At 48.4% G+C, this 10,585-nt stretch overlaps 1 protein-coding gene across 4 annotated transcripts in view; it reads left to right on the forward strand.

Moving 5' to 3' along the window:
* Positions 1-9,472, forward strand: part of CACNA1I (calcium voltage-gated channel subunit alpha1 I) — a 181,589-nt gene extending 172,117 nt beyond the window's left edge. For all 4 annotated transcript variants that reach the window (XM_051627380.1, XM_051627391.1, XM_051627410.1 and 1 more), the window contains one exon: positions 1,133-9,472. In XM_051627380.1, the coding sequence (XP_051483340.1) occupies positions 1,133-1,834 (702 nt within the window). In that variant the 3' untranslated portion in view covers positions 1,835-9,472. The remainder of the gene's footprint in view (positions 1-1,132) is intronic.
* The last annotated feature ends 1,113 nt before the right edge of the window (positions 9,473-10,585 follow it).

Below are 10,585 nucleotides of genomic sequence, written 5' to 3' on the forward strand. Positions count from 1 at the left end.
TGTGATTCCTGGCCAGCTGACGGTTTTGATGTGTCTGCATCCTGCGTGGCAGATTTGCAGGGAACCTGAGAGTGAGGACCCACAGGGAATCCTGGCTCAGTTGCCTCCTGGACCACCAGTGGGTAGGGACAGTCCAGCAGTGGGAAGTGCAGAACTCACAGATGCCGCACGTGTTCCCTTTGATGGAGCATTTCACAGGGAAAGGGAAGATTCATCCTGGAACAGAATGAAATCAAACCTCAAAATGCTGAGACCTTTTGTCTTCCTCCAGAAGTTCTTTACTATGAAGGTGGTGAAGCAATGGAACAGGTTGTCCAGAGAGGTGGTGGAGGCCCCATCCCTGACGACATTCAAGATCAGGCTTGACAAGGCTCTGAGCAACCTGATCTAGTCAAAAGGTCCCTGAGCACTGCAGGGGGAGATAGACTAAATGACCTTTAAAGGTGCCTTCCAACCCCACACATCCTATGATTCTATGAGAAGGAAATCCCCTGGGCAAGCTGCATGGCTGGTGCTTTGTGACATTGCTCAGGTGGTTTATTATTCTTTACTATTATCCTTACCCCACACTTGGCACCAAATATTCTGTTGTCATATAATGCTCAGGGTGAACCACAAATCAGATAACACATGGGGTCAGGAACAGATACATAAATTTATATACAGATATATACAAAACTGATCTTGATTGCAGGAATAGGTGGGTGAGAGTCCCTTGCAGCAAGGCCACCTCAGGAGAGGGGTCCATGGCTCCTCACGGCACCTGATGAAGTTGGATTCTGCAGAGCATGTAGCTAGTTGAAGGAAAAGACAGGAACCTCTAAGCAGCACCACAAGCAAGGAAAAAAGGTGTAGGAAAAAGGGGCTGAGCTTCCAGTTCTCCTGGCTTTTATGGCATGTGGCAGGAAGTGGATGGAATACTGACCCCTCTCTGTTCTGAACCTCCCAGGGCCTTCGGTGTCCTCAAAGACCCTCTCTCTCTAGTTCTTCTTACAGGTGTCAGCCATTTGCCCAGTCCACTCAAACCATAGCATCGCCTTCCCCAGCAGAAGAGAGAGAGGAACGGGAGTTTTTCCCCTTTTTCTGTAATCATGGCTAATTGTGGTTTTGTTTGCACGCCCCTCCTCCCCAGGCCCCCGAGAGCGACACCTCCCTGGACAGCCGGAGCAGCAGCTCGGCGGGCAGCCTGCAGACCACGCTGGAGGACAGCCTCAACCTCAGCGACTCTCCCCAGTGTGCCCTGGACCTCCCAGTTGCTCTCTGCCCAGTGCCAGCCACTGGCAGCCAAAGACCCCTGGCAGACCCCCTGTCCCCTGCCTCCCGCTGCCGGAGCCTGCGGGGCCGGGGGCTTTTCAGCCTGCAAAGCATCCGTCGGCATCAGCGCAGCCACAGCAGCGGCGGGAGCACCAGCCCTGGCTGCACCCACCACGACTCCATGGACCCCTCAGATGAGGAGGGGGCAGGCAGCAGCCTGCGGGGGGGTGGCAACAACAGCGAGCCCTCCGAGACCCTCAGCAGTCTCTCTCTGACCTCCCTCTTCTCACCCCCACCACCTGGGCTGACACTGGTGAAGAAGTGCAGCAGCACCAGCAGCCTCCACGCCAGCCCCTCACCCCGCCGCCCCACCACCCACCACACCAAGCCCTTCTACACCGTTGACCCCCAGGGCTTCCTCTCAATGCCCTCCTGGGTGACGGACTTCTGCAAGGACACCCCCTCACCCGGGGAAGGAGAGGAGCCGGACAGCCCTGGCAGACTGGGGACAGGGGATGGTGGCTCCCCGCTCCCATCTGAGCTGGAGCTGGGTGATGGAGTCAGTAAGAGGAACAGATGAGGGTTCCTGGGGCACAGGGAGGGAGCATTCAGCAGCTGGCACGGGGAGCATGTTTCACTGGCTTCTCCCCAGCAGCAATTCCAAAGGATTTGCAAGAAAAAGAACCAGGCAAACAAAAATTTATAAATATATATATATACATATATATATATAGAATAAATACTCTGGTACCGTACCTCAGAGGTGTGGGAGAGTGCAAGCAATACGGGAACAGTCTTGCCTGAGGGCAAGACCTGGACCTCCACCGCAGAGACTATAGTGACAAGGAAAGGTCATGGGGCTGGGAGGAATGGGACCCTCCAGCCAGGTGACTGCCCCATGGCAGCTGTGTAGTTGTATACATATACATATATAGAGAGATGGATTTATTTATTTTTTTTACTGAGAGATTATGAATTTCAGAAAGTGCTAAGGAGGAACATGCCCACGGGGGATGAAGGAGGTGCTATGCCAAACAAGGAGTGTGGGGGCAAAGGGAAGGGAAAGCAGGATGAGCAGCAAAGGAAGAGCATCTGGGGCTTGCCTTGCCTGCTTCTGGGAACTTCCTTATTGTCCATGCTTCCATTTCAGACATTAAAAATCGTGGGCCAGATCTTCAGGTTGAGCATAAATTGGTAAAACACGATCGTGCGCTTCTGTTGGTGTAAAGCAGCAGAGCTCTGGCTTGAGGTGGATTCATGCTGATTTACAGCAGGTGAAAATCTGGCCCCAGCAGCAGGGAAAAGCAAACAGCTATGGAGCACAGGAAATGTTTTGAGGTGAAAAGCTTTGCTTTGAAGGGAATGTGTGAACGCAGCAGGTGTGCTCATGGGAGGAGGGGATGGAGGCTACATGTTGTATTTTTGTCGTTGTCATGTTGGTTTTGTCTTTTTCACTTTCCAAGGAAAGAAAACTGCTAAGGAAAAAAGTTACAAGATACGTGGGGAAATCTGGAGCAGTAGAGGCAGAGTGATAGGGGAGGAGGAGGTAAAAATGGGAGAGGAAATCAAACTTTTCCCTCTTTCATTTGCAGTAATTGTGATATTTTATTTTAGAAGCCCAAAGGTGCAAAAACAATCATTAGAGAAACCTATCTGTTATTTTTGTATCTATAGCTATATATATATATATATAAAGAGAACAAAACCTAGAATTTTAAAAAAGACAAATAAAAGCAAAGGGAGCTTCAGCAACACAAAATGTAGTCAGTCCCCTGGCTGAGGTCTAACCCTGTTCCAAGTCCCAGCAGGAAGACCCTGCAAGAATATCTTCGGCTCTGTGGCGGGTCTGCCTCCTCTCCAGCTCTCTCTCTCTCCTCTTCATCCTCTGGCATTTTCTGATTCACATCAGTGCAGCTGGGACCAGAGTCCTACTTATTGCCAACTGGGGACATGGAGAAGAGGGAATATTGGTGCGAGTGAATGTGTGTGCATGCATGCAAATGTAAGGATATTTATGTGTGTTGTGTCCAGGCTAACTGGCTCATTAGCTGGAGAGACAGGGGAGAGGGAGGAGGAGAACTGCAGCTCTCCTTGCCTCTGCCTTGCAGGGGAGTGTGAGTGGGGAGGACTGTGTTGTGGAGGGCAAAAGCAGACCAACTCCCATGACCTGCTTCAGGATCCAGGATTTGATCCAGCAGACGTGATCCTCTCCCAGCATGGTTGCAGCAAGTCCTCTGGAGGCTACATCTCTCCTTGCCTTTCCAGTGGTACGACTGCATGTCTCTCCTTCCTGACCAGGTCCAGCCTGCATCTCCTCCTGCTGCAACTCCATGCTTTCATACTTTTCCCAGTAGGAAAACTAGCAACCCAGGGGGCATAAAGAGTCTGGGATGTCACCTACCTCCTCAGAGAAGCCCCACAAGGTGTGTCAGACAAGGCAAGTGAGAAGGGCAGCAGGAAGATTATAGCAGTCCAATAGATATGGGGAGGTTTGGAGGCTGGTGTGCTGCTAAGCAAAGGAGCTGGGCTCCCTTGGGGATTCCTGTCCCATTTTTTTTCATTAGATAAGAGAGCCCTGAAGCCCTCCCAGAGCTCTCCCAGCTGGCATTATGAAGCATTGTGAAGTGGGCAGTACAAAACAGATGTTCTGGTTTTATTGTGAGCTGTCTGATTTTTAAGCAACTGCTGCATCTTACAAACCGGGGCTGTAAACAGTGAGCGCGTCAAACGGGACCAACAGCCAGGAAAAGGATAATTACTGCGTGGACTTAATTTATTTGCTGGAAGGAGTGTATGCTGTGTTGAAAATGTGCACACTGACTGCAGGGAGGTCAGGCCTGCGAGGAGAGGGCAGGAGAGCCTGGGTCCTTGTCCTTGCAGAAAGGATGCCAATCCAGATTTATTAAAGCAATAATAAGGGTCTTTCAATGTTTTTTATTATTATTATTTTTGCACTGGTTGTTTTTTGGGTGAGTTGCCCCTGCCTGCTCTCCTATGGGCAGAGAGGAAAGATAAGACACATTTTCACATCCTCAGGGAAGGAGGGCAGTCAGTCCCCAAACAGCTGAACAACAGACTTGGGCTGCACGATACTTAAACCCAATCCCAGAGCTGGCTTTGAAGCCAGAGGTAGGGCTTACCAAAAAAAAAACCCCAAACAGCTGAAACCCATCCAAACTCCAGACAACCCAATGCACAAGTGTTTTCTGGAAGCTGGTCATAAGGGAACTTGTAGGTGGGACTCCAAGCTGTCCTGGCAGTCATGTGGGCTGTGAAACATTTCAGCTGAAGAACGGGAGAGAGGTCAAGATTGATGCAGAGCTGGAAGCTATCCCAGTAATCAGTCATGATAAAAGTATGGCCTTCACTTGGGATAGTTGGGAAGGAAGAAGGGTCAAAAGAGGTTGGGACAGTGGGAAATATGGTGATGGCAGTGACCTCACCAGGTGACTTAGAGCCCCTAGGGTGGATGTTATCACAGCTTATTCTTGGTTGTCCTTGGAAGTGACTTGCAAGGAAAAACTTTGATTTTGTTACAGTCCTTCAGCTCTGCACAAGGTCTCCCCTTAGCCTCCCAATGGGGTCGTGCCACAGCTCCCACCACCCTGGAAAAGGGCTTTCACCCTCTGCCATATGACTTGAGCAAAAGGCTTCTGGCTTAGGAAAGAGGTTGCCATGGAAACAGAAGACTAGGTTATCTTTAGAGAATATTTTCTCTCTCTCTTTTAATTATTTACTAACTGTTTGAAGAAGAAGGAGGAAACAACCATCCTTCTTGAAGAGGAAGCAGAGTACTAAAACCCAGGAAATGCCTCATGGTTTTTGCTAGGGATTTCTGCAGTGGGGCAGGTTTTGCAGTTTCTCCTGGCAAGAACTGCCTTTCCCAGCTATGCCTGGCTGTTGGCACCAAGAAAAACCTCTGTCATCACCCACCCACCTCTCAGACAACACCTGAGGGCAGCCCAGGATTTGCCCAGGAGTCTTTTCAGCCTCCTGTATCCCCCACTTCCCACAGTGGACTATATCACAGGCAGCTCCTGCCAGAAGCCTCTTTGCCTCTTGTCAGCCCGAGATCTCTCTGTTTTGTCCCACTGCCATGTTACCCTTCTGCCTGTCTCCCCCACGTCTGCCACTGAAAGCAGCTCCTCTCCCTGCTCAATGCTGGGCTTCTCCACATGCTCACACACCACTACTGTGTCCTGACCCGGCTGCTGCTCTATCAAGCTGTGCCTACTTAGCTCTTCACATCTTGCCTTGCCAGCCAGTTCCTCTAATGCTTTTCAATATTTCACAGAATCATAGATTACTAGGGGTTGGAAGGGACCTCTGGAGATCACCTAGTTCAACCCTGCCACAGCAAGTTCACCTATAGCAGGTTGCACAGGATGGTGTTCAGGAGGAGTTTTAATATCTCCAGAGATGGAGACTCCACAACCACTCTGGGCAGCCTGTTTCAGTGCTCTGCTGCCATCAAGTAAAGAAATTCCTCCTCATGTTTAGGTGGAACTTCGTATGTTCAAGTTTGTGCCCATTACCTCTTGTTCTGTCCTTGTCACTGTGCAACACTGAAAAAAGACTGTCCCCATTGTCCTGACACCCACCCTGTAAGTATTTATAAGCATTGTTAAGATCCCCTCCTCAGTCTTCTCCAGAGTAAGAAGACCCTAGTTCTTCAGCCTTCCCTCATAAGAGAAATGCTCTAGTCCCATAATCATCTTTGTAGCCCTTTGCTGTACCCTCTCCAGCAGTTCCCTGTCCTCCTTGAACTGGGGAGCCCATAACTGGACACGGTACTCCAGACGCATCCTTGCCAGGGCACAGTAGAGGGGCAGGACCTGCTTGCCATACTTTTCTTGATGCACCACAGGATTCCATTGGCCTTCTTGTGCACATTGCCAGCTCATGATCATCCTGTTGTCCACCAGAACTCCCAGGTCTTTTTCCACAAAGCTGCTCTCAGCCCCTAATCTGTACTGATACATGGGGTTATTCCTCCCTAGGTGCAGTACCCTACACTTGCCCTTGTTGGATATCATGAGGTTTCTCTCTGCTCGACTCTTCAGCCTGTCCAAGTCATGCTGGATGGCAGTAGAGCCCTCTGGTGTGTCAGCCACCCATCCCAGTATTGTGTCATGAGCAAACTTGCTGAAGGTACATTCTATCCCTTCATCCAGGTCATTAATGAATATGTTGAACAGGACTGGACCCAGTACCAACTCTTTGGAAACACCGCTTGTTATGGACCTCCAGCTAGATTCTGTGCCACTAATCACAACCCTCTGAGCTCTATCTTTCAGCCAGTTCCTCTGAATTGTTTTTTCTAAGCCCTCCTTGTACACTTTCCCCTCTCACCACAGCCTCTGGGCCCACTGGTGTGGTTTATGGCGTCTGCAGAGCAGAGCCCATCCTGAGTGCATCCCACCTTCTCTTGCACACAAAATCCTCACCAGCTCCAACCTGCCTATGGAAATCACACTCTTATTTAGTGTTTCTCCTGCACCCAGAGGTTCTGTCTCAGCATTGCCAAGTGAACAAAGTGTACCACTAAGGGTACTTCTTGTGGCTTCTTCATTTGTCTTCCTTACACCACTTGCCACAAGGCTCCTTATGAAATTACACATATGGGAAGCCATTGCCAGCATGACCACTGTTTTCTTTCATGGGAAGCTGGCGATGTGGTGCATTTGGGATTGGGGTTTTGTTGTTGTTTTTCTGGCGGGAAGGGGAGTTATGAGGCCAGGTTCTTTGAAGGACTGAGCACCTCCAGGTTTCTGTGACATTAATGCAAGTTGAGCAGGCCTGGTGTAAAGAAAAGTGAAAGTGTCATTGAGCAAGAAAATAATTTTTTTTCAGACCTAAGAAACTCAAAGCAGAACACTTGGACATCTTCAAGGAATTTTCTTCTTTCTTTTTGGCTGATAACCAAACTGTTCCTGACATAATGACCATCTTGGGTCCAAAGTGCCATAGGACATCACAGAGCCACCCTCTGCCACCCTACAGGGCACAGAAGATGTGTCCCCAGGCAGCAAGGTGCTTGCATGATGCTGTGGCAGATGTGCCCTGCACACCCACCATGCAAAGAGATCGAAAGGTGTCATAGAGATGGCTGAGGAGCAGTAAATTTGTTTTAGCCAACACACTTCCCATTGTCAACTGAAAACTCAACATTTATTATGAAAGACATGGAGGTAAGCAGCTTTGGTTTGCTTGGTTTCATCACAAGAATTTCACAGAGAGGAGGAAAATTAAACACCACTGCTTTTCTAACTAGTTGTGATACAAAACACAGTGAACCTTGCAGTAAGTGCTCAGTACTTTGCAAAGTCAGACCCCTGGATGTATGCCACCCAGTGAAGTTTATCCACGTGTGATCAGGCTTTCCAAGTATTCCCTTCCCTGGTCTTCATGAATATTTTATTTTATGAGATCTGTCTTACTCCTCAGGTTTTTTTCATGTTATTTTTGTTCCTTGCTAGCCACTGACTTCCAGTAGGAACTCACTATCTCAGTATCTTTGAATTATCATTAATTTCTTCCATCTCATTTGGACATGTTTCTTTTCTAGCACTTGTTCTTTCCCCTGCATATTTCCAGGCCCCCTGTTTATTTCTGCTAAGATCCTGTCACACTTTGAGCTGGAACTGGCAATGTAATATTCAGTATTTATGCCTCCTGGCCACTTTGAGAGCAGATGTGCTCAATTTACAAGTAAAGAGCCCTCACTCCCACCAAAATCAGCATCACAGCCTCTGCTTTTGCTCCAACAGTAGTCACAGCAATAAGGGCTCTGCCCTTTTGCTCATGCTGGCGATGGGATCTTATGGCCAGGTATGTCCTCAGCATCATGTTGCATATCATGAGCTGCTGAGCATCTTTCCTGTTTGTGACAGCAGAAGGAAGAGGGAGGATCCAACACCACATAAAGTTGCTCCCTTTAGCAGCTGGGTTGTTGCCATGTAAGCCACAGCAGGCTCCAAGTCACACTCCCCCTTCACTGCACAGTGCTGCTGAGCCTAGAGGAACGCAAATCTCTTTCCTCAGTTTCATCTGTAGTCACCAAAGTTAACAGATATGGTTCTCTCTTTGTCTCATGGCCCATGGAGCAGAGTGATAAAGCAGGAAAAGCACTGTTTTCCCAAGGACATTTTCCTAGAGACCAGAGTGCTTAAACCCTCCAGATAAGACCATTTTAGCTATCTATATTATTTCTGAAAACTTTGAAAAATGCCATGGATTGGCCCTGACCACTGCGCAGGTCATCCTGCAGCTCTTCCCCTCCCTTTCCTCCAGCGTATTCATCCTGGATGGAATTCTTGCACTATAAGTTACCTGTTAGTGCTGAATGCTGTGTGATGTGACTTGCTGCCAGTCATTGCCTTGCTGCCACCTTCTTCAGTCAGAAACATCAGTATGGGCTAAGATGCTGCTTCAAAACAAGCCACCAGTGAGACCACGGGCTGTGTGGATGGCAATCCAAAGAGAAAGTAACTTTCAGTGAAACATCTTTAATCCAAAGTTTTGCTCTTAAATTGCAAAGTGCCTTCTTAGGAGAGCGCTACCCACCCTCACACAAGGAGGAGAAGCATCATGCAAGACCCCAAGGTACGTGGTCTAAGCACAGGCAGGTATTTTAGCACCCTGCAGGCTCTCAGTATAAGGCTTGCTTTCAAGTTATCACAGCTTTGTACATGAAGCACCAGGTGGGCTTTGCTTTAAAACTACCACCATTGCCTTTAGCTGTATCTAATAATTGCTGGGATGACAACAATGAAAGCTGATGACCCCATCTCTCCTTTCAATTACAACTTCACAAACACAGTTAATTTATTATCTCATTCAAGCAGTTCTTCTCCCACCTCCTTATCTGAGCTATATGATGGATTTGTTTCAAGATATGATCTACACACATAAATACTACTCACATTCTAGATAATAATAGATATTTCAAAGAAAGAGTCAAGTGCAATGAGAATGGGGTGGCATGGGTAAAATATCTGCTTTTGTGTGTATATTCCCTCTACATACATACAGCCACCCCTCCCTGTACAATTATATTTCTTACCACAGTCCTTAAAAATTACCTTCCATTGAATGTAGAGTTAATAACATGTGGGAGACTGTTAATCGTCATTGGCCACTGATTAGTTTCTGCTGTTATAGTAAGCTGGGGTATAGGAAATAAATCAGGAAGGGGGGGAAAAAAAAAAAAGAAAAAGAAGCCAACAACAATCAACATGGCATTGAATAAAAAAACCCGGAGACTATTCTGAAAATACATTTGTTTCTGCTCAATATTGATTCTTATCCTTCTGTAGTCACTGCTGCTTTGTGTGTGTGTGTGCACGAATGTGGGCATAGGCATGTACCTGTTTCAGGGTGGCTGTGGTTTATAAACAGGTCTCCCACTGGTCTTTTTTTCCAAGTGTATATTAAAACAATAAATAGGCTGAACTGCTGACACAGGATGCTGCTCACCACTAGTCCCCAAAGCACTATGCCTGGACAGCACCTCCGTCATTGTCTGCAACGAGTTGCACAAGTCTCTGCTCACCTCAGGGCAGTGCACCCCAGTGCACTCTGGGCCTGGAGCCAGGGGTAACCTCAAAGCCTCACAGTCTGAGGAGCCAGGCACAGTTTGGGTGCAGCCCATGCTAAGTGTTGCGGCATGTCCATGGCTGTTACTTGGGGGAATGGCATCCACTGGGAGGGAAAATTGGGGCAGCAGGGCTGGCAGGGATCTGTGACAGACCTCATGGTTGGGGAAGTAGGGACCTGGGGGCACTGGAGTCACCAGGTGTGTACGCATGTGTGTGCATCTGCACGTATATTTGCGCTGTAGGGGACCATCAGGACCCTCCTTGCAACATGTAAATTGCTGGTTTGTCTGAAATTTAGAACTTGAGCTGTGGCACTTCAGCATCCAACATAAGGACATGGACTTGTTGGAGTGAGTCCAGAGGAGGGGTTGGGTGCACCTCTCTTACAAAGACAGAAGAGGATGCTCTGGGGAGGCCTTACAGTGTCCTTCCAGTACCTGAAGGGACTACAGGAGAGCTGGGGAGGGACTTTTTACAAGACACATAGTGACAGGACGAGAGGGAAGGGCTTCAGACTGAAAGAGGGAAGATTTAGAACTGGTATTAAGAAGAAATTCTTTACTGTGAGACTGGTGAGGCAGTGGCACATGTTGCCCAGAAACACTGGGGATACTCCATCCATGGAAGTGTTCGAGGCCAGGTTGGAGGGGGCTTTGAGCAAGCTGGTCTGGTGGAAAGTGTCCCTGCCCATGGTTCCCTCAGGAACCTCAAGAGGTCACTGGTCCATGTCG

Source organism: Apus apus, chromosome 1 (genome assembly GCF_020740795.1).
Source record: "Apus apus isolate bApuApu2 chromosome 1, bApuApu2.pri.cur, whole genome shotgun sequence".
NCBI classification, from domain to species: domain Eukaryota; kingdom Metazoa; phylum Chordata; class Aves; order Apodiformes; family Apodidae; genus Apus; species Apus apus.